Source organism: Patella vulgata, chromosome 5 (assembly GCF_932274485.2).
Source record: "Patella vulgata chromosome 5, xgPatVulg1.2, whole genome shotgun sequence".
Lineage (NCBI taxonomy): Eukaryota > Metazoa > Mollusca > Gastropoda > Patellidae > Patella > Patella vulgata.
The window spans coordinates 10,491,794-10,516,652 of NC_065883.2; the positions used below are offsets into that span (position 1 = coordinate 10,491,794).

Below are 24,859 nucleotides of genomic sequence, written 5' to 3' on the forward strand. Positions count from 1 at the left end.
AGTGCCCTTTTTTACTGCTGAAAGTGCCTTTTCTCAGACCCAAATATGTCCGTTCCCAACCCGTTGCATGGATCCCAAATGACTCAAACCATCGATTCAAACACACCAGTCTGGTCTAATTAATGCTTCCACTTTCAAACGAATTCTTGTTGTTTAGCTGATGGTGCCCTAATCCTATAGAGTGACTATAGACAGACATCTTGTGGAATCGGCGGCGTATACACTCATGTCCATCACCGACGCGCATGAGTGCAACTTGACGTAGCATTGTTTCATGTGTGGACAGTACAAAGTACAAGTTACAAGGCTTAAATAGTGAAGTGGCTAGGGAATAGATTCGTCTTTTTTCCCATCATAATGCCTCGCTCGCCTTAACAATTTTCGAGTCGCATGGTCAACTGGCTTTTTTGCTCGATTTTAAGGCTCTTTTTCAACGATTTTCGAACGTTTACTTAGACGAAAATATCAGCCAAATAGCTCTTGGAATGGCTACAGATGCAAGGAAATGACGGATAATTTTCTTTGGGGACCCCCCCCCCCCCCAAAATAAAAAAACAACAAACAAAACAATCCCTTCTCAGCGGCGTGCCCCGTCTCCGCGGTCCGTGCCCTCATTTTGCGGCGCCCCCCCCCCTTTTAAAATTCCTAGATCCGCCCCTGTAAGTGAACACGAAAGAAAAACATAAAAAGTCCGTGCATTACCATGTTTTCAGAAGGTATAGAATGAATATAAACGGATTATTTCTATTTTTCTCATGTTCTCTTATAATATTTAATGACATTCAATTACTTTATTGAAGTGTCAGGTATCCTCTTACAGTCCCACACAACAACTTTTGGTCTTCGAGGGAATTATTAGTGAGCAGAAATTCGCCTGTATATCCGTTATCACTCGTTACACCAGTCAGTTATATAGAGAGATGACTCGTGTTTTCCTTTGGCGTTCGTCACTTCCGATTCAGGAAACCTGTATTACTCAGCTGTCGTAGCAATTATGTCTGTGTTAAAATTATATTCGGAATGTGTTTAACCAGCTCTATCACATATGTGATAATGACTGGCACCAATATTGTCCTTTAATCCGTTCGTTTGCACTAGACTGGAGTGAACCCGTCAAAGGAATTGAGGAATCGTAACAATATGTATATGGACTGCTTCGGGTAATCTGAACTTACTTCCACCTTTTCCGACTCTTGGACCCTTGGGCTGCTACCCACGGGTGTTAAAATACCATATTGTCATCATTGGCTAGTCTACTAAGAAGTAACAAAGTTAACATCAATAGATCAGTGTCAAGACTATAAAATACAGTCTTGGTGCTCGAGACTAGTTTAAGAACTCATGCGTAGAGACATGTATTTTTGTTGGGAAAACCCGGCATGTATTTTGTATACATATTTTGTTACGTAATACATTATCATATGGACGAGCTGCAACATAAAATGGACCGTGTATGTATATAAGCAAGGTACGAAATGTATTATTATCATTTAAAGAACGTATTATTATCAGTTTGTGACAATTATCAACTGAATCCTACTTTTCGTTTCATTTTCCTTATAGTTACGTAATTATTTTTCCATGAAGTTTTCTACTACATCTGATCAAAACAATTAGTCATATGCTTATGTGCAGCAGTTACTTAACCAGGGAACTGCAAACAAGGACGACAAGCAATGGCGTTTCTTGCTACATGAGAATTAGAATTGGGGAAGCAGGCTTAACTAGGTTATAAATACTACAGACGACAATACTTTTGGAAGGTGATCATTGTCTTTGGAGGTAATATCTGTCATACTTATTTCCAGTGACATCGCAGACAATCAAAGATAAATAATTCCTGAATTAATACCGATCCAGGAACAGTCAATGTATTTAAATTAGATCTTGGTTTACTTTCCGTTTTAATACACTAAATTGTATAACATTTCAAAATATATATAAAACGAAACGAAAAAACACGCCTACAATCTAGTTTAATAGCAGTTCAGGGACGTAACTAGCTCAGAGCAACGAGGGGAGCGGAAAATGTTCTCAGGGGGTGCTGTAAAATTGACGGACAATGTATATCTATTGTTTTTATGGTCGACATTTTTTTCATGGGGGGGGGGCCTAGTTACGGGTCTGTAACAGTTCAGTAATTCATTGAAAACACCGGAAAATAACGGAATGCTTTTATTTTAAAATTGCCTTGGAACGAGTAAGCGTATTGGTGATGAGAAAACACAGGGTCTAGCAATGTTAAGTTAGATACATTAAATTTAAATCAGATTTTTTTTTCATTCTGCATATTTTTTCCAAAAGGGGTGTGAATTAGCATTATCTCGGTTTTTGATGGGTCTGGTCAATTCACAGTAATTTCATATTTTCCTACATGACTCGATGTGTTCAATGTTTGATATAAATTTGTTCATGCATGTTTAAATAAGATCAAACTGATTCATATAGGCTACATCGGCAAATAATTATTGCCATGATTAGGCTATTATACAGAAGTTATTTAAAGATACATTTGCTGAAAATTTTGTATTCGCCGGGGATACCTATGTTAGACGCAATGCCTGTCAACTAAGCTTCATTTTATTAGGGTCCATTTTCAGAATGTATTTATCATTACTTACAGTACATTTACCATACACAGCTATAAGCTGTTATATTAGACGCAATGCCTGTCAAGTTAGCTTTATTGTGGAAGGGTCCATTTTTCAGAATGTATTTATCATTACTTACTGTACATTAGTCAAACATATTGAGGCCTAAGTAAATTCTTACTTATTTCTGTCAACTTCTTTTTCCGTCATTTAATTGCAGAGTCTTTTGTACGTTGACATCCCTCAATATTCCCAAAACCGCCTAACCATTTGATCAAGAAATAACAACCGCTCGCCCAGTTAAGCTGGCACACAATAAGCTGGCAGATAACAGTCGGGTTGCCAGTTAGTGCTCTCCCCATGGGCGTTTTTCGGGTAATCCAGTATTTTTCTAGTAAGATTGGGTGTCTATACTTTCCACATATACCAATTTTGACATACTTTTATTGGAAATAACCACCCGATAAATACTTTTCTGGGAAAGTAACTTTAAGTTCTCTAAATGGTGTTCTGTGTAATGTATAAAAGTCGTTACCTACAGCTAGATTTGGATAAATTAGGTACCCTGAAGATTAAAATCAACCAACGGCGTCATAGTCTGGTAATCCAAATATGGTATGTCATGCTTTAGAAAAGTGGACACCCTTCATTCGCCCATTACTCCTGGCTGCCCATATTAGAACATTGTGTTTAAATCCAGGGTAGCTACTGAGCTGCTGACCAATCGGCCAAACTCATGCACTTGTCCTCATTATAACAAAGAGCTCGACTAAGGTTTTTGTTTAGACATCATTCGAGGCTGGTACAGAAACATCGTGTAGATTTACCAAACAGCGTGTGAGTCTTGCCACCTTGAAGACTGTAAGGTATATGTTCAGATATCATTCAAGGCCAGGATAGAGACATTATGTGGGGTTCTTAGAAAGATGAACCCACAGCCTCCGACTCGAGACTGGCATAGAGATAACGTGCAGTGTTCCTAGAGAAATGGTTGAGCGAAACAGCCAGGGAAGACATCATGGATTGTATATCCGTGCGCAACGTTTAAATACCTATATGACTGTTGTTGTGTTGTTGTTGTTGTTGTTGTAGAACATATTCTGGTAACCTATACAGATACTTTGAATTTGAAAGGAATTTGGAGTTTTATACACAACGCAAGCAGAAGTCCTACCGATACACACGGCAGTCTCCCAAGGACAATGTGGCTGCCGGGACACAGGATAAGTGTCCCCATAGTGTCACATTAGTAGGATTAATTTAAAGGGGCATTATTGGGAGATAGGTAAAGAGCAGACAATTCTCGCTATAATAGTGAAAGAATAGATAACGGAAAGAGAATATGCTAAATTGTTCTACTCTGAATCGAGATATTAGCGATTTAATGTTAGGTCTAGCCTCGATTATCATTACTAAAGTCGTACGATAATAAACAAAGTCTCGATTATCCATTTTGACGTTAAATTATTCATGACAAAATGTATTCAAATCCAGTAAACTTCACAAGCTATAGATGGCATCCAGAGTTGATTATGGTTTGGACAAGTTAATTAATGCCTAATTAATAACTTATATAACATTTCAGGCCTAAAGAAAGACCTGCAATAGGCAAATTTAGCTGTTGCATAATGTGTGTTTAAGAGTGTGAATTATGATGGTCGACTTAACACTATGAATAGTTTTAGATCTGTATCATATATCGTGACAGTTGACAATATTAGATGTTACTAGTCCAACATATCATATTTAACAATCATATTTAACTAGACTATCTTCCTAAAGGAGCTAAACCTCTGACACAATATTTTCCATAATATTTGAAATTAAAAACACGAATTAGAATTCAGTATTGGTCCATTTCAATTAATAATGATGTTGGTATCTTGCCATGGAACACCCGGTCCAATATTATTACCGCCGAGTAGAAGGGGATAATAATAACGAAATAAATCGACCTATAAGGAGGTTTTTTTTTACCGTTCGATAAATTTATGACATCCATAAAGGCCCACTTTCAGAATATGCGTATCTTATGTTGTGATGTGGTTTGTTTAGGCTCGGTTATGTATAATATCTTGAAATTTTTTTTTTCTCCTTGTGAAGTCACCTCGACTGTCCCTGGATTTAAATCTTCCGTGTGCGTGGTTGACTTATGTTTCGCTAGGGTTAGGGTTAGCGTCTTGTAAACTGACCCTACATAAGCCACGTGTTGCCGTTCATGTCCCCATAATGGAGGTCACAAATTTACCGACATTTGGCCCTTCTAGGCGATAATAATATTGGATCGGGTGACATTTGGTATACCGCTAATTTCTTGTAACATTTCGTAAAAAATCTTGTCAGGTTGATTGGGCGGGTTAGGGCTAATTCCTCTACCGTTCGTTGTTTTTTTTTGTTTTACGACATACAATTTCATCCACAATGGTAGTACTGCGCACACTACTTACTTTAGAACAACATGCGGGCTATATATATTTTACTCTCTTTAGATAAACAAGAGTGTGTTATTCTGGTTCTTCTAGATTTATCTGCTGCGTTCGGCCATTTAATGATTAAATTTAAAAATGGAAAAGCGAGGTTAAGTCTCGAATAATAGCTATACCGTTGATACGATAATAAACAATAAATGCATTAGCTTGTGAAAACAACAAACAGTGCTATATAGATACCTTCGTCCAGAATAAAGTAATTTGAATGAATTTTTCAATATATTCATTCTGCATTATCTACTTTTGAACTATTATAGCAAGAACGACCACTCATGTACACAAATATTACATAATTCATCTTTGATAAAGAAATTAAGTTTAGCAGCCTTCCAATCACAGCTAAAAATAAGCTACGTTCTCCTACTTAACAACTTAACAAGTGGGCCAGCCCTTCAATCGTTCCAGTCGTACACAGACAGTTGGTATCAAAGGTTCCCCATCCAACTCAACGGTGTTAAAGTATGGCGTGCAACAGGGTTCCGTTCTCGCCCTTTATTATTTACTACACACACACCATCTTTAGGAAATGTCATTCGTAAACCCGTAATATGTAATAAATTCGTATCTGTAATATGCGAACTTGAGGCTTGTTTATCAGATATTCGTAAATGGGTGGACTCAAATTTATTAAAACTCAACGATGACAAAACAGAAATAATGAAAGTCGGCAGCAGACGGAAACTACTAAGATCGAAAACAGAAAACTGTCAAATTGGCAATATCTCTATTACACCAACAAATTCTTGGTGTTTATTTTGACTCTAATCTGGACATGAATAGGCAAATTTCAGCCATGTGTAAAAGTATTAATTTTCAGATTTATAATATTGGAAAAAATAGATCTTTCATTGACAGTGATAGGACTAAATTGCTGGTAAACACTATGATTATATCAGGGCTCGACTACTGTAATCAATTTTTGTACAATGTACTTGAAAACAAAATAGAACGACTTCAGAAACTTAAAAATAAAGCAGCCCGGATCATAACCAAATGAACATGACACCAATACTGAGAGATCTCCACTGGCTTCCAGTCCGTCAACGTATCAGTTTTAAAATACTGTCTAGAAAGGGCTGACAAAAACACAAGAAATTCATATACGAATCAAAAAGCAATTGCTTCCGGTCTACTCTAAGACGATGTAAACAGATTGGTTCACAGACAAGCAAGGCCACCGGGTTTCTAGGAAGTGGCATATAAAAGATTACCGGGATATTTATCAAAGGGCTGGTGACATTACAACAACAGTCTCTTATTTTGTTTAAAGGTTTGGATCGTTTGCACCGACGAAATCACGTTTGTATTGCTTTACTTTCAGCATTAATGTTTCTAGGATCTTTCACATCGAAACACCACATCATTCAATAAAATTACATAGAACACAGAATAACCAAGTTATTCAATATGATTACTCCGCACACAGAATATTCAATAAAAAAATAATATCCATGGCTGCTCCTTTAACAAGACCTTAAAGATACACAAAGGAAATGAAATGGAATGGGGTTTAACGTCCTACTTTTCTGTACAGATTGGGCTAAATACTAGAAGACGACCCAACCGGAACATTTGATATTTGTTGTTTTTTGGGGGTTAATTTTTTTGGGCGTATTTAAATTTGTATCACTTCTATTTACAGTTATGAAATTCTCGATAGATCGGGAAGGATATCTAGGTTGATAGCAAATAAAAAAAATATCCACATAAGTAAGGAACTCGCCAAACATTGCTAAAGGTAAGAGACGTATTCACCTCATTTTAAATCATTTTTGATGGCGTTATTTATGAATACGCCCACATAGCGTCGATTTAAAAATTAGAATAGTTTATCAAACTTTTTTGTGTTAATACTAAAATAAATTTCAACGACCTATTTAAGGTTGGTTATACACCAAGGTCATTTATTGCTCAACTGAACAACATGCTTGAAATCTAAACACACAAACACAACAACAAATGAATTCGTATTTAAAGCGATAATTTCATATTTTCTAAGAAAGTCAAAACATAATTATTTCTATGTCTTGTGCCCAATAGGTTATCAACTCACTATTATACGATCATAGGTATTATCTCCGACTTGACCCCGGAAATAATAACACAATTACCTCCCTTGTTTTTCTATTCCCTCCATGGAATATAGCTATCTTCAAACGTTTGAATTTAAAGTTGAAAATGATATTTTTGCCAATTTCTCAACTGGCAATTAGTGAATTAAAGGATTAAAATGATTATTCTTTAACAAGGTAGGACTGTTTATAGATACCATCTATTTTAAGGCTTTATTTTAATAAATTTTAAAAATATAACTTAAGAATATGAAATTGCAACTTTAATCTATTTAAAAACTCTGAGACATTTCTATTAATCACACGGTCAATATATTCCATAGACTGTTTCTATATTTAATCCTTTAGTGGCATTTAGCGATTGGAAATATTACAGAACTAACCGTTATTTGGGACAACAATCACTGGTGTATTATACACAAGCACAACGTTTCGATATATCAAGCACAACGTAGTTATCGAAACGTCGTGCTTGTCTATAATAAACCAGTGATTGTTGTCCGATATAACTGTTAGTTCTGTTTATATATATGAGACAACATAATAATAATTTATGATATTCATAATAATATTATTTCACTATTACGTGACAAATTGCCCGTACATGCATATGTTGTACACAGCTAGTCACGTGAATTATTACATGATGATGAATGTGGCGTTGATCGATAATCAATATAATTTATTGATTTCTGCAATTATGCAAGAGCTAGATCTGCCTATTGTCGGTCTTTCTTTGGGCCTGCAATGTTATCTAAATTATTGATTAGACATTAATTAACTTTTCCAGACCGTAATCAGCTCTCGATGGCATCGCTAGCCTGCGATATTTACTGGATTAGGATCCGATTTACTGCTCAACTTTCATTCATGATTTAATCATGAAATGGATAATCGAGACTATGTTTTTTATCGTACCGACTTTAGTAATGATGATAGAGGCCTAGGCCGAAAATTGAATTGCTAAATTCTCGATTCAGACTGGATCAATTTGACTGAATTTTTCATCAAATTCCCTTTACATTATCTAGGTTTAACTATTATAGTGAGAACTGCCAGTTCTTTAATTAATCTTCCATAATGTATCTTATGGATGCATTATAATCGTACCCAAATATAAATTAGCGTGAAGTTGACATTAGTTCAATTCGAGATAAAATTGAATTATGTGTTTGAAACCAAATTTAACCTAGGTTGTAGAATCTGTCCAGCCCCAGTTTGTCAACGTGAAATAGATGCTAACTGGTGTTCATACGGCTAGATATAAATATTAAGGCCACCTGCAGATTTCGTCAGAGTCGCCGAAATGTAAATAGAGTTAGGGCACGTGATTGTTGACGAGATTGTGGGGTTTGGTAAGGTTTATGGCTAGTCCTGTGTACATCTCTTGACCTTTGACCAAATCTGCAGGTGGCCTTAATAATTAGATATAACCGTGTTATACGTATAAAACAAATTATTTGCCATACAAAGCTTTAAAACAAAACATTTCCTTCGTTCGTTCCTGGAGTTTAACGTCCACTTCCACCAATTGTGATATCGTAGACAAGTTTAAAAGCTATCTACCACTTAGATTAGTCGTATTCAAACAATTGGTGGATGTAGTCTGTTACGTGTCTTCCCAAACAACATCATGACGTTAAATTTACGTAAAATTTACATAAAAGTATTATAGTTGGTTTACCATCACTTTGCCTATCTTTTTAACGTTAACTTAACGTCAGAAAATGACGTTAAACTAACGTAAAAGTTTTAATGTGAACAGTTCGTCATAAGCCAAGAGACCCGTTTAAAATGGAACTGTCTTGACATACCACGGGCATGGGGTGGGGGTATACTTGCTCAATTCAGGACTACCGTAAACATTCTTAGTTCCCTTGAGCGAGAGGGGTGGGGGAGCTCGTGGGCATTTTAATTTAGATAATTCTCTTCACGTACTGATCTTTAGCAGTGGATAGGGAGGAGATTAAAGAATCCAGAGAATATCAACGACGTTAGTTATAGGCTACTCTACTGATTGTCACGTATCATCATGTACCAAAACCCCGTTCTACGCCGTCTTAAATAAGTTACTTAAAGATACATTAGTTAGATTAGTTAAAAGTTTAATAAAAAGTTGGCCATAGATGATAATAAAGGAAAATATTGAAAATTTCAGTCGAATTACTTTATTCGTTTGATTGACGGCGATAATTCCACCCATATATTCTCGATTATCAAGTAACATTCTCAATGGCTATGGTACCCTCGCTTGGTAGGCTTTTCATTGGGTCTCCAGTAGTGACGTCAGTGACTAACAGTAAACGTTAGCTTTGTCAGCCATTCATTGATTTAATTTTAAATGGACGACTGTTTAAGTTTAAGCTGTATCCAAGCCATCCAAGGGTTTACAGGGTTGATTTTGGGCTTGTCATGTAAATAAGGGTCTAATTGATAATTTCTATAACATCTGCAGCCTAACTAAAGACTTGCAATAGGCAGATTTAGCTCTTGCATAATGTATGTTTAAACTATACATGTAAGTTTTACATTCATTCCCAGGAAATATATTATTTCGATTAGTACACTATCACATGAATGGCGTTTTAAATATAGTAGGTAATGCACAAAAACATGGTCGCCAGGTCACATTTTGAATAGAACAGTTTGAAAAGAATTAAATCTAGGGACTATTGAATGGCGTTTTAAATATAGCAGGTAATGCACAAAAACATGGTCGCCAGGTCACATTTTGAATTGAACAGTTTGAAAAGAATTAAATCTAGGGACTATTGACGGTGTGCAGCATAGCGTGCTTATTGTCACAAACAACTGTATGAATAACAAGTGATTTTAATTGTTTATAATTTTATATAAATTGGTTACTCGGCAAGGGAATTGTAGATAGGGAAGGTAAGGCAAATCCTGTTTTGCTAAATTGGAACTGGAATCAGAGAGGATATTCTTTCGAGATTGCTGCCACCATAACCTTTTCGAGTGAAATTGTCCATTGTGAACTGAAAAGCAACGTAGTAATGTTTGAAGCCTATTAGTAATCCAAATTCCACTAACTACACGGGTAATACACGCTGATCGGTTTATATATATTTAGGTATACAGTTTCAATTAAATGAAATGTATTTGATAGACTTACTTTTCTGAACCAAACGGGCTACTGAATATGCCATTTAATTCAATCAATTTTGATTGATGGCACCTTCTAAACGGATGAAAAAAAAACGGGACTGGAGCCTGAAGCACCCTGGGGATTTTAAACTGCTACCATAAGGTGCCGTAAGGTGCGACTAGGTAAAACTAATTCGTTGTTCGAATGGGTCAGCTTCAGCATTCGTTAGTTTACACCACACCACACCACACCAAGAAGAAAATGAGTTAGTGTGTGTCCTACTTGACAAGTGTTACCGGGCTTTTCGAAGTGGGAAAGCATACTCTTACTCGTGTACTACACCGGTCAGTAGTATTTCCTTTCGATTTAAACGATTAATATAATAGACTAAAGCATAATTTTATTTGTCAGATTCAAGTTGAGATTGCATGGTATTAACAATAGGGAAGATAACTCGATCCTTCACAGTCATCAGAGAGCCACCATGTATTCGTGTATTATGTGCTGTATGTTGCAAGCTGTTGATCCAGTATTCCTGGTGTTTGTTTTGATTGTAACATGGAATTTATATGTAAATGCCGAGACAGATAATTTTCAAACTGAATCAGAACCAGAACACCAGACTGATGATTCCGAAACAGATAGTCATAGTAGCAATGTGGATAGCTTGAGAGATGAAAGAAGCGACGTAATTAACGGTAAGTACAGAAACATGATATAGAAACTTTAAATTATTCAAATTGAATTTCAAAAATATTATCCGGTCCGAGATGTGTTGGGAAAATACATAAAATCAATTATGAAAAGTCCAAATATCCGATTAATATAATATAATGTTAAATCCAACATTTAATAATAATGTATAATTCCGCATGTATAGATATTATTAACAATTTATATGGAAATGGTTTAGGTTCATAATTCCCCCGACTAATCCGAGTAGAGCATATGCAGATAATATCAAACAAATTAAGAACCATCTATAGATTGTCTATGGATATATATTGATAACGTATAATGTTTAACATTTTATTTTGTTTTATTCAACGTCGGCTTCCACAGAAGGGGTAAGGCAATTAAGCATTTAAGTCGGGTAAGAACTGGTCAACGAAATTTGATTCCACGTCCCTTTTTTAATGGTTTCATCAATTTCGACTTTATAAAAGGGAAAGATACTAAATTTAATATTTAAATTTTTGGAACAAGTTTTTTTTAGGAGTTTAGAAACACATAGAAACAATTAAGGACAGACAGAAGACATTTAACATGCAGACGAAGACATACACTCTAAATATGGTTACAATAAGGGCGCATTGTTTATACAATTAGAGGAAGAAATGGGGTTTAACGTCCACTCGACACACACTAGGTCATTTCTGGACTAACATATGGTTCAATTTTTCCCAATAATTCGCTTGTGCGTAGTGGTCTTTAGAAGTGGGGGGGGGGGGACACGAGGTTGGACAGGTGATCCTACTCCTTGTCATGTACAAGCGGGGAATCGAAACCACGCCACTTGACTCAAAGACAGACCTTCTGATCCAACGCGCACACGTTATTCATTCGGCCACCAGGTTTATACAATACATATGTGGGACAGTATATCATAACCTGCCAATACTGTTTAGAAATTTAGGAAAACTTAGTAATATAAACTCAGACTCCATGTTTACACCCCTCGACGAATGCTGGTGTAATGTGCATCCCTTGAAGTTGAATACAGGATTTGAGATGGTATTTCATCAACATTGGAAGATTTGTATATTACGTTTATACACCAGCTGAAAGATAGCAAAAAGTGGTGTACACACTGCTAGTTCCCTTGAAAAATATTTAGGTACACTTTCAATGTACGTGTTTCTTCGGGTGGAAAATATTTTGTTTTTTGTTTTCTTAAATACACAACTTGAGCAGAGGGTTAGGGTTTCTCTTTCCGAAAACTTCAAGTGATGCACATAGATTTTAAGCAGCAAACTATTATTTGTATTGCTATTGATGTTTGTCAAAGTATTGTCCGCATATTTACTTCTTGGGGTGTAAAACAAATTTAATCTATCACTAATTAAAGATTCCACCCGTTTAGCACCCAATGCAATAATCTGGTTAAATATTATGTTGGTTACTCAAAAGATAGTTGTCCAGTTTGACATGTCCTTAGACCAATAAAGTTAAAGTTACCTCCCTTGAGTAACATATTAAATCCACTGATAATTATGTCTCGAATTGAAATTATGCCGTATAAATAAGTTGCCGGATATTACATTCCAGTGCATCAATGACCGGATATAAAATATTTATCTCGACTCGGACTGGGGAGTCGTGACGACTCGCGACTTGAAAGAGCTAAGGACCCAATCGCGGCGAGCGGGCATAACTCTAACTTAACTTATTCGTCATGAAATCTCGACTTTGTGAGGAATTGGGAGTCGACTCGGACTCGCGGTTCCGCGACATGCTCAATTCTAGTAATTAGGTTCATTGAATACCAATGGTAATATTATTATCTGCATATATTGTATACAATAATAGTAAATTATTTATATTGTACTGGTTTATTTACCTAGATAAAGATGTTTCTTCTGATGAAAGATGGCACCTAGAACGTCAACGTGCGATCCAACAATCGAAATTGCAAATGTTATTAGAAATCGAGAGAGGCTCATATAAAGAGCGGCAGTGTGAATCTACGGACACAATCAAGAAAATCGAAGACAACATTAAAGTTATTAACGAACGAATTAAGACGTTGGAGACCGCTAGTCTTCCAGGAAAACACAAAGACTCTTCAGCTGCATCAAAAAAAGTCCAAGGTAATGGTTTTATCACCCAATACAGCACTGCGTAATATAGATCGTATGTTAATAGTTTACCTAATGTCTGTTGCAATGCGTCCTCCGTTCATAGTGTAGCGTTGGAGGAGAGTGTCCTTTAGCTTTACGAACCCGGGATGTCCGAGGGTAGGGCATAAGGTCTGTTGTCTAAGCATGGTTGTGACGAAACATTGGGTCATGTGCCCGCGCGCATAATCTTGTGGGTTTTCAATGGGTTCTCCGGTTTCCCCATGTCTGCCGAACGTTTGCTCTAGCAAATTATCTAAATAATAATCTTTTAAAAGCATATATACTTGTGATAAATTAAATCGCATACTCATCTATTTTGACATCAGCTATATCATCACGGATTGATCTAGTAAAACTCCCGACCAGAAGCTCACTTAACCTACAAAAATATCCAAATAAAATCCATATGGAAGGATAAGTGGGAAGCATTGGACTAAATCCCAAAGACTTGCTTTTTACAGGAAAGAAGTGTGGCATAATGCAGAAATCTAACTAAAATCCATAATAGACTAAATCCACACAGACTGTATTTTTTTTACAGATAAACAGACTGGCAAAATGCGAGATCCTGACTACAACAATATACAGACACACATGGTGTACTTACTAGACAATATACAAGATCCTATATATCTCTGTTTATCGCTGTTTTCACATGGGGTTTTTGATTGGGATGATGTGGAAAAAATAAAGAGATGCCATGCCATTGGAACTCGGGAAGCAACTGAAAAACTACTATTCATTTTAATGTATTGTGGCGAAAACGCTTACGGGCGATTTTTAGTGTGTCTCAGAGACGTTGGCCTGGATCAAGTGATCAATGAGCTTGAACACAGCAGATATGGTGAGTACATTATTCATGATTGTTCTATCCAGGGTGGACAATGTTCATCAATTCACACACTAAATTTCATCAAATGGAATGGGGTTTACATGAGCATGAACCATATTTGAAGTGTCGTTTTTATGCTGTAATAGATGCTAATGGACATTTAAGGTGTATAGTTAGTATTTTGTCATCGATGCTAGTGAACATGTTAATTCGTCGTATATCGCCCAAAACAATAGAGGGGAGTTATTGTCCAACAAATGATAAATTTCAGAATCAAGGATGTGATATTTTGAAACATCTCTTCTGCTTAATTTCATCTCTACATTTAACTCAATCTGTATTTTTTTCAGGAGAGTCAAACCGCCAAGGAAGTGAGGAACAAAGATTACTAGCAGAAAGGCGTGGACTTCAAGAAAGAGTGAAGGAAAAGGAAGAACAACTTCGGGAAGCAGTAACAGAAAAGGAACATAATTTTCAGAAATTGCAGGAAGACAATCAACGTATTAATATGGGGCTGGTTGAACTCAGAAATCAGATGATGAAGATGGAGACGGAAAAACAGGGCGACAAAGATGAGAGGAAGCAAGAAATTAGTCTTCTAAGAGAAAAGGAAGATGAACTTCTAAACGTCCAGAAAGAAGTAACTGAAAAACAACAAAGAATCCCAAACGAGATACTGAATCTGGAGTCACACGTGGAATATTTAAAAGCAGCAACAATAAGTGGAGATAATGTTGAGTCTGATATTACAAATCTTTGCACTTTACTTCAAACATGTGCGACGGCAGCTGATGGTAAGATGTTTTATAAGTTTACCCCATAGGTTTTGTCCAGTAATTTATCTGTGATGTTGTAGTACCATTGTTTGGGATACTTCCGCGTTTGCTGTAATCTGATATGAGATATGCCTATCTCAGGATTTCTTATCCGAAAGAAAGATGATAATTTATTAGTATCTGACAGTCAGAAATTCATATACTTCAAAGTACGGAGGTTTCCCCACGGATAATCTACCACATAAAAGAACCTCCTGGTTACGCGTAAGCAATATCAATTTTGAGTTAAACTCAAGAGATAAAACCCATAATTCATGCATTATTATACGAATTTGAATCGTGACGATATAAACGATAGACTTTTATGAAATGACAGTCCCTCAATTAATTTCATGGATGTCGACATTTTGTTTTAGGGCTATTTTCATTTCTTATTACGTTCTCTGACTGAAACAAATATTTCGTAGAATATTTGTCTGAATGACTAGAGACTAATAATATTTATTTATAGTATTTTAAGGTTGTATTTCTTTAAGCAAAGTCATAAGTTATAAATCACATGAACAATGTTTTATTTATATGAAACATCATGAATTATTACATAAGTTTCAACTCGTATATCAGTTAAATTGGTATATAGAAATTGTTGATAAATTTAATTTTTTTCATTTTTTTATACCCTCACATTTTCATGTAGAGGTATTATGTCGTCGCCATTGTTCGTCTGTGTGTCCGGTCATATTTGTTTGTGGACACTCTACAGGTCACAATTCCTGTCCGATTTTATATCCCAAAGATCTCGGGTATCATATCGTAATTTCATGGATTATATCATCTGATTGTACGAAAAATGGCGTTTTGATACGTAGATACTTACACATTGCCCCTGAGTTTACAAAATATCGCATTTTTAGCTTGTGAATCCTCAAGATGTTAAAATGTCTATCCGAGTTCGACGAAACTTAAATATATGTTTATATCCCAACGATCGCGATTCCTGTCAATATTGGAGAGTATCGACCCGTAGAAGCCACTGTTGGATTTTGGTGCATCGGGCCTTCCGTTATATCCACTTTTCCGAAAACTTGGCGAATGATATAATAGCTATATTGTGTACCATATGTTTTCCAAATTTGGGTTGAAGCATGAGATAATTAGCGTTTCAAGACCTTTCGTTCCAGAGTTATGCCCCATACATCGGAAAACTTTGTGAATCCTTCTCATTTTTGGTGTCTAGCACGAGAGAACGAACTCTATCGATATTCAGTGGTACAAAAACCTTCCATTCTAGAGTTACCCACATTTGCCGAAATTATATTTAACGGATTTGTCTTAAATTTGGAATTAGCGATCTGTGACATTTGTTTCCGAAGTTACCCATTTCGTTTAGAAAACATTATGAACGTGATAGATGATGCAATTTTTAATAGATTTATTTCAGTTTCGTTGTGGTGCATTGGGACAATGAGAGGATGAACCGTATTGATTTGCCAAAATGTTGGCGTGTATTGCATGACAACCGCTTGTTTTATGTGTAATGTTTTGTTTTGCGTTTTAGTCGATGAGTTTTATATTAATTATATGTATCTACTTAGATAAAGAAATTTCTTCTGAACAAGAGGAAAGATGGCAGCGAGTAGGTCAACTTATGATCCAACAATTCAAAGATCAACGGGAGGGCGAAATATCAAATTTGCAAAAGCTATTAGAAAGCGAGAAAGGCTCGTATAAAGAAAGAGAATCAGAATTTGCGGATACAATCAGTGAACTCAAAGATAACATTAAAGATATCAGCGAACGAATCAAGACGCTTGGGAGGCCTAGTAGTCCAGGACAACATAAAGACTCTTTAGCTGCACCAAGGATACTACAAGGTAAAATAAGTGTTTACAGTAGATTCCATCTGTTTGATATTTATCAATGTATGCTGTAATATCTTCTATTGCTGTGATATGTTAGGGGAGTGGTTTGATGAGGTAGCAGTATATTTTAAATCCTGTTATTTAGGGAAGTTATAGGATCGTTACCAATCATGTGCATAAACATGTGGGTAGTCTTCTGGTGCTCCGGTTTCCGCCGACTTCTAGCGACCGCTGCACACTACCAGTCCATTTAGATAATATTCCTTTAAAAATGATCTTGCTGATATAAAATCGTCCATTCTTCTGTTTTATGAAACCAACAATCTCCCGAATACCGTACCTAACATATTTTACCAGGCTTACCCTGCAAAATGAAAGGAAATGGGGTTTAACGTCCTACTGTTCTGCTCCGCACTGGGCTAATGAAGACGGGCATACGCCATACAGTGTGCTATAGGGAGATTTTTGTCCAGACAGTGGCACTACGGCCTTACTCTTATATCGAATCCAAACTGTCAAGGAATCTTTTACGTGCACGCCAATGTGTACATGGTACCTCGTTTTTTCGTCCAATCCGAACGACTAGACAGCTGTCCTTGCCAGGCCCTCCGTCCTGCATCAATGACAAGTGGGAACCACGCCGAAAAATCTGCATGAATTTTTTCGGCCAATGCAGGGATCGAACACCCGATGTCCATGCTAGCGAGCCAGTGTCTTACCCACTGTGACCGACGCTTTACCCTACCAATGATAAACAAATAAAATTCATAATGTATACAGAATGCCTTCTTATTTCTTGCAGGAAGGCGGAGAAGCAAAATGCGAGACCCTGACTTCCACAATATACAGACACACCTGGTGTACTTACTAGATAATATACGAGATCCCAAACGTCTGTGTGTATCGCTGTTTTCACATGGAGTTTTTGATCGGCATGATGTGGAACTAATATACAAATGTTATGACGATGGAACTCGAGAAGCAACTGACAAACTTCTGATGACTGTAATGTATTGTGGTGCAGATGCTTACCAGCGATTTTTAGAGTGTCTTAGAGACGTTGGGCTAAATCAAGTGATCAATGAACTTGAGCAAAGCAGATATGGTAAGATAATTATTCATGGGCGGTGTAGAGTGATCACAGATGTCGCCAATTCATACATGAAGTATATTTCATCAAATTGAATCGTGCATTTCTCACAGATTGACATGAATTAAAATTGGTTTTAACGCCCCACTTTTCCGCAAAAGCTAGGCTTGTGACGAATGCAGATTTGCCGAAAGCGAATTAAAGTTTGTGTAGTTTTATATGCCATTATCGATGCTGGGAAGTGATATTAATTAGAGGGGATAGTATTATCCAACAGGTGCTTCATTTCAAATTAGAGGAAATTTCAGACTTGCGCTGCGATATTTTGTAACATCTCTTCTGCTTAGTTTACATTTCAACATTTAACTCAGTCTTTAATTGTTTCAGGAGAGCCAAGCGACCAACAAACCGAGGAACTAAGATTAATAGCAGAAAGGCGTGGACTCCTAGAATGGGTGCAGGAAAAGGAAAAAAAGCTTCAGGAAACGGTGAAAGAAAAAAGGCATGATGTTGAGGAATTGCAGGTAGAAAATAAACGTATTAATATGGAGCTAGCTGAACTCAGAAACGTGATATCAAAGATGGAGAAGGAAAAACAGGGCGATGAAGACGAGAGAGAACAAGAAATAAGTCTTCTAAGAGAAAAGGAAGATGAACTTCTAAAAGACAAGAAAAAAGTAAAAGAAAAACAACAAAGAATCCCAAACGAGATACACAATCTGGAGTCACAGATGGAAGATTTAAAAGCAGCAACAATCAGTGAAGATAATGAATTGCCTGAGATAGAGGCTGATATTACAAATCTGTGCACGTTACTTGAGAAATGTGCGTCGGCCGATGATGGTAAGAGGGTTTTATATGTGTTTGCCCTGATTAATAATGTATATCATAAGTGCTGTCCGCTTTCTATACACTAGTCAATAAATGATGTGTCTTTTTAGCAGTGTAACTGGGGGGGGGGGATGCGACAGCATCAATTGTGAAATATTTGAAATAATGCAGGTTATTAGGGTGGAGATTGTTTTGTTTTTCTTTTGTTCTCGCAGCGCTCGACATGCTATTTCATATAAGGAATCCTTTAATGATCCTGAAAATATAACTGTTTTCCCCAAATGTAGAAGGGAATAAGTCGAAGGCACTGGATTAAATTGTTCATCATACCTGCAATAGTAGAATTTCTCACTGATTATTCGACGTAATAATATATTTACAGATGGTTGTTCTCAACTTAAAGGTGAAAATCAAATTACTACTGAACACACTACTAGTATTACCATGACCGAAGATGATGTATCATATGATATTCTTGATGAACAAAGTTCCATAAACAGGCCTGTAGAACTCGAAATGGATGAGACAGCTAACCAGGATTTGCAAAATGTAAATATCTTGAACCAGGCTGTAGAAAAAGGCTACACAGGTAAAACAAAATATGTTTTTTGTGGTAATTAACTCATTTTCATTTTGTGCTTAGAGTAAAGTCTCTGTAATATTAATATTAAAAAGTCGTGACACACACGGTACCATTGGAGGCCATTTAATTGCCTTTTTAACACCGGCACGAAACAATGTTGCTATTTTCTTCTCAAATAAATCCAGCAGTTAACGTAATGACATCCACTCATTTTTAGAAGTATGGATAGGATACCGGATACTGACTTCACTAGTTAGATGTATTGAATATCAAACTTATTATGTGCACATATTAAAACAATATTACGTTGTAGTAATATTATATTTAGCAGTATAACCAGGATACTGGATCCTGACTTCACTAGTAAGATTCAGTGAATACCAAACTCATTAGGTGCACATATTAAAAAAATAATATTGTTGGATTATCTTCCCAGATAAAAATATTTCGTCTGAAACAGATAAACGATGGCACGATGAACAACAACTCGTGATCCAACATTTCAAAAATAAAAGGGATAGCGAAATATCAAAATTAGAAAGCGAGAAAGAGAGAGGGTTTGATTCTAACGGTACAATCAAGAAACTCGAAGATCACATTGAAGATATCAGCGCAAGAATTAAGACACTTGAGGCACCTAATAGTCCAGGAGAAAATAAAGAATCCTTACCTGTACCAAGGAAATTTCAAGGTAAATGAGTTTATCACCATTAAAGCCAATGATCACTGCGTGCAGGTAAATCATTTATTTCTTCCAAAACCTAATGCCCATAATGAAGTAAGACTTAACCCCACAGCTATCAGATACATGTATATGAACTTAATAATTCAGGGCAGAATTTCCATAATACTCTACTTCACAGAATTAACCCTCTAAATAGAAACTACTTAAATTCCTAATATATGGTTATGGTAAGTGTGACTAAAATCAAGCAGTCTCTACTTCATTTTGTCTTGCAGATAAACAGATTGGAATGATGCGAAAATCTGACTACCAAAATATTCAAGAGCACATGATGTACTTAATAGACAATATACAAGACCCCATACGTCTGAGTTTAACACTGTTTGCATGTGGGGTTTTTAACCGGGATGATGTGGAAAAAATAAAGAGATGCTATAACATTTCAACTCGAGATGCAACCCAAAAACTGCTTTTCATTGTAATGTACAGTGGTGTGAATGTTTACCAACGATTTATAGAGTGTCTTAGAGAAGAGGGTTTAGATCAAGTAGTCAATGAGCTTGAACAAAACAGACATCGTAAGTTAATTGTTCATGGTACATTTTTTCTATCAAGAAGTGGTGTGTAGGAATCACAAGGGTCACCAATTCCATACAAAAACTGATTATAGGTGCAGTGATACTGGGTGGGTGGGTGGGTGGGGGGGAACATTTTGTCAGTACAGCAGTGTCCTGCATGGTTTCGCTACACAGGCGTTTTTATTGTAAAAATAAAATATACTCTTTTATCAAATCAAATCGAAAGTCATCGCCTAACAAAAACATTTAACCGAATCTTTATCTGTTTCAGGAGAATCGGACCAGCAGCGAAACGAGGAACTACGATTAAAAGTTGAAAGAGTACAAGAAAGTGGAGAAAGCCTTAGAGAAGTAGTAAAAGAAAGGGAGTCTGATATCCGAAAATTGAAGGGAGAAAATGAACGTATTAATACGGAACTGGTGGAACTCAGAGATGAGATGGCCAAGCTGGAGAATGACAAACAGAGGGACAAAGAGGAAAGGATAATAGAACTTAGTCTTCTAAAAGAAAAGGAAGAGGCACTTCTAAAACACCACAAAGAAATAGACGATAAACACAGCAAAATCCAGAATGATTTAAAGACTTTGGAGTCCCTTATTGAGAATATAAAAGCAACAACAATCAGTGGAAAATCAAAAGACGGTAAGACAGCCTGCTCTAGCAAAAAATTTAAAAACATTCACAAAATTGAACACAATAATTTAAAAATTATAAATAAATAAATAACAAAATTAAAAACAAAATTGATTTACAAAATCAATTTACAAAATTAATAAATATTTTTTTAAAATTAAAAAAAAAACAACATATTTTACAAAATTAAAATAATAATTTACAAAATTAAAAATAATAATTTACAAAATTAAAAATAATAATTCATAAAATTAATTTTAAAAATAATAATTTATAAAATTAATTTTAAAAATAATAATTTATAAAATTAATTTTAAAAATAATAATTTATAAAATTAATTTTAAAAATAATAATTTATAAAATTAATTTTAAAAAAAATAATTTTAAAAATAATAATTTTAAAAATAATAATTTCAGTCAAATTGCTTCACTTTTGTTGAATTTTAGGCCTAGCCTTGATTATCAGTACTATAAGTCAGTACATTCTCGATTATCTATTTAAATTATCCATCACAAAATGTATTCAATCCAGTAAACATTGTACCAAATTAAATATTAATTTAGCAAATTAAATATTAATTTAGCAAATTAAATATTAATTTAGCAAATTAAAAATTAATTTAGTAAATTAAATATCAATTTACAAAATTAAATATCAATTTACAAAATTAAATATTAATTTACAAAATTAAATATTAATTTACAAAATTAAATATTAATCTACAAAATTAAATATTAATCTACAAAATTAAATATTAATTTACAAAATTAAATATTAATTTACAAAATTAAATATTAATTTACAAAATTAAATATTAATTTACAAAATAATATTTTATTCATCTGTAAATATGATCTATTTACAGGTGCTGACCAAGAACAACTTACCAGATCTAAGAAAAGAACGCATTTTTCTAATTTAGACGACGCGTGCTTAAGGGGGGATTTATATAATGTAAGGCGCTTAATTGACTCGGGGCACGACATATATAAAAGGTTCCGTGACGGCATGACACCCTTATTGTTTTGCAGTCAGTCCGAAATTGAACCCGTCTCTAAAATGAAAATGATACTAGATAAAGGTGCTAATATATATGATACAGATACAGACAATAACAATGTGTTGCACCTAGCTTGTGGCTATAGTCATCTTGCTACAGTGGAATATTTGTTAAATCTGGGTTTATTTGATAACAGCGGGGGTTTTAAGGATAAAACACCAATATTATGCAGCAGCGAGTCACCAATTGAGCCTGTTTCTAAGATTAAAATGATACTAGATAGAGGTGGCAATATAAATGATAGAGATACAGAAGATAATAATATACTGCACCTGGCTTGTAAGTGGGGTAGTCTAGAAACTGTAGACTACTTACTACAGGTGGAGGGTTTAGATGTTATGAGCAGAAATAAATTCGACCGAACACCTTTAGATTGTTGTCGGTCCTCATCTATTCAGTTAGACGAAAAGATTCAATTATTCGAAGATAAGATGCAATTATCAGGCAAATATTATAGTCCGTTGTTTGATTTTTTCAATTAACTGTATTATTAACCTTTCCCCTAATCGATATCCCGAGTAGCGATCACAATTTTAATACACTCTATCAATTTTAATAGATTCATACTTTTTTATTAGTTGCTAAAGTATGTGCTTTAGATCTCGTGGTCTGCGATCTATGCGTTTCATGGGTTCGATCCCAGCCCTGTAGTGATATGTCAACTAAGCTGTTCTATGCATCATCGATCAACTTTTTTGCATTATAAATAACTAAGCTGTTATATGTAGCATATATTATTAATTAACCGAGCCTTTATATGGATCATCGTTATTGAAATCCTTTGATGGTTTCATATTAGTTATTGTTTTTGTTACCTTGTTGTATATAATTGATTTTTTGCCATTACACTGTCATTATTTACTTGATAACGACAAGAGGAACTTGTTGCAACGTAGTGTGAAATAAACTCAGTGATTGTTTTCCATATAAATTGTGTTTTATTATCATCGTTATTGTGTTATTAGTAATTAACAAAGCTTTGTTTATTAATTAACAAAACTTTTATGTGTATTAAACTGAGAATATAAGGTTTGTTATACTATAATTGATTTATATAAAACAATGACAAGGAGTATACTGTAAATAAAGTTATACTGTTAATGGTATATATAAATCTCGGATTGGGATAATAGAGATAACTATAGTGAGGTGATAACATGTGTTATAAAGTACACCAATAGTCATGCTGAGGACACGGAACAATATTGACGTAGTGGCACTTTCAATTACTTGGACTTACAATTAGCTTCTTTATTAATTGTATATTTTTGTTACATTTCGATGATTTTAAATTACAAAAAATAACGGAGCGCAACAAAGGGTATATCTTTATTATTTTCTTTAAATGCTTTTAGTATATCAAAATATTGATAATTTAATTAAAGCAAAAATAAATAGAATTTTCGAAGTTCAACGTTTCGATTTTTATTGTTTCTCCATTGAAATTTCCGTGCTTAATCTACCAACACCAACCAATTGTTACTGCCTTACCCCAAACAATAACGTGTGGTTGGTGTTGGTAGATTTGTTATTGTTTGGGGTAAGGCAGATTTTCTCTTATTGTTAGAGCAAAAATACATCGTGGTTGACTCATTTCTTCTAAATAGTAAAATAAAAAGTACCTAATCGGACATAATAATTGTGCAACAATAATATTTTCGGTAAGCTGATAGTGAAAAAACACCAATCAGTCAGGAGGTGATTGGTAGCTGAATAGCTAACTGGACGTGGACACTGTGCCTGACAAGGCATATACTGGGTGTGGGCGTGGTCTGCCTCTGTTGTTTTATTCCGTAAGCAATCGCCATGTTTGTTCTACAAATTAAAAGCAAGTATGGCGTTTTTTTAAGGCGTTAACTTGTTTTATCTAATTATTTTTGTAGTTTTGTAATCGGGGTTCCGCTTTAACACAATTATTTGATATCTATTATTAAATTTATATATTATCTATGATGTTTGTTTTATTTATGATATATACCTCATTGCGGTGACCATATATTTGGCGCAAGATAGCCTGGTTGAGACTGGCCTTACATGACAGTCCATTTCATGCTTTCATTCATTCAATTTGAATAGTCAAAACAATGTCAATGTAACTAGTAGACGATGGGACCAGAAAGCATATTGTAAGATGAAACACGTTTCTGTCACCAGTAGATAATAGCCGAAGCTGACGCCATTATATACTCTTCAAAAAAAGTAGGGGGTATTGAAATGCAAATACCTATGCAGGTTGTGATATGATAAATAGTCATGGACACTTGACATGCTTTGAGAGTATGTTCACAGGTGAAGAACTTATCGCCCAACAGAACCACTGAGCTGCACATGCGACACGCAATAGCGCCATACACGTGGGAGGGGTTCATTGTCAAATTTGACACTTCAAGGAAGGGTTGATGAAAACTGCCGCGTGCTGGTTTATCTATCCATGTTAGCATTCCTATCGGTTATTGCATAAGATTTACTGTTTAGCGTGTCTTTGTTTTAGTGTGTTAAGTTTATTTTCATCGGGAGACGTATTCGTCGACGTCAACGTCAACGTCACGGACAACACTGCAAGAATTGGCCGTGGCACAGCAAGAGGGGTGGGTCAGATTGCCACAAATCGTGATTGGACGGTTGATTAGGAGCATGCCACGACGAATTGTTGATTGTCTGGGGATTGGTGTGGCAATTACTCATTATTAAGACAAAAATCAAAAACGCACATTTTCACTTTGACGGTGTATCTCTTTGCGAGTGAAATGGGGACCTCAGATAAGCCGCCCATATGAACTGTTTATGTTCATGTGTAGGCAACTGACCTAGTATTAACATACACTGGT

The 24,859-nt window shown here is 35.4% G+C and overlaps 1 protein-coding gene across 4 annotated transcripts; it reads left to right on the forward strand.

Moving 5' to 3' along the window:
- Positions 1–1,336: 1,336 nt before the first annotated feature.
- LOC126821928 (repetitive organellar protein) lies at positions 1,337–23,981 on the forward strand. 4 transcript variants are annotated; one of them, XM_056101286.1, is made up of 15 exons: positions 1,360–1,468; positions 6,723–6,818; positions 10,670–10,956; positions 12,823–13,068; positions 13,640–13,942; positions 14,281–14,724; positions 16,302–16,580; positions 17,371–17,673; positions 18,046–18,501; positions 18,872–19,078; positions 19,509–19,547; positions 19,581–19,763; positions 20,033–20,335; positions 20,607–20,978; positions 21,837–23,981. In XM_056101286.1, exons 3-15 carry the CDS (start codon positions 10,743–10,745, stop codon positions 22,511–22,513), a joined length of 4,026 nt encoding a protein of 1,341 aa, XP_055957261.1. In that variant the 5' UTR covers positions 1,360–1,468; positions 6,723–6,818; positions 10,670–10,742; the 3' UTR covers positions 22,514–23,981. The 4 variants fall into 4 exon arrangements, with proteins under 4 accessions (XP_050406524.2, XP_055957261.1, XP_050406518.2 ...); XM_050550561.2 differs by having other exon boundaries at positions 19,509–19,763; XM_050550567.2 differs by lacking the exon at positions 6,723–6,818 and having other exon boundaries at positions 1,337–1,468; positions 19,509–19,763.
- The last annotated feature ends 878 nt before the right edge of the window (positions 23,982–24,859 follow it).

Bases quoted from the DNA above. Each gene is read 5' to 3' on its own strand.
- LOC126821928 (XM_050550567.2), top strand. From the start codon at position 10,743: ATGTATTCGTGTATTATGTGCTGTATGTTGCAAGCTGTTGATCCAGTA. The intron at 19,079-19,508 runs GTAAAACAAAAT...TTATCTTCCCAG, and splicing joins TGTAGAAAAAGGCTACACAG to ATAAAAATATTTCGTCTGAA. The intron at 20,336-20,606 runs GTAAGTTAATTG...TATCTGTTTCAG, and splicing joins GCTTGAACAAAACAGACATC to GAGAATCGGACCAGCAGCGA.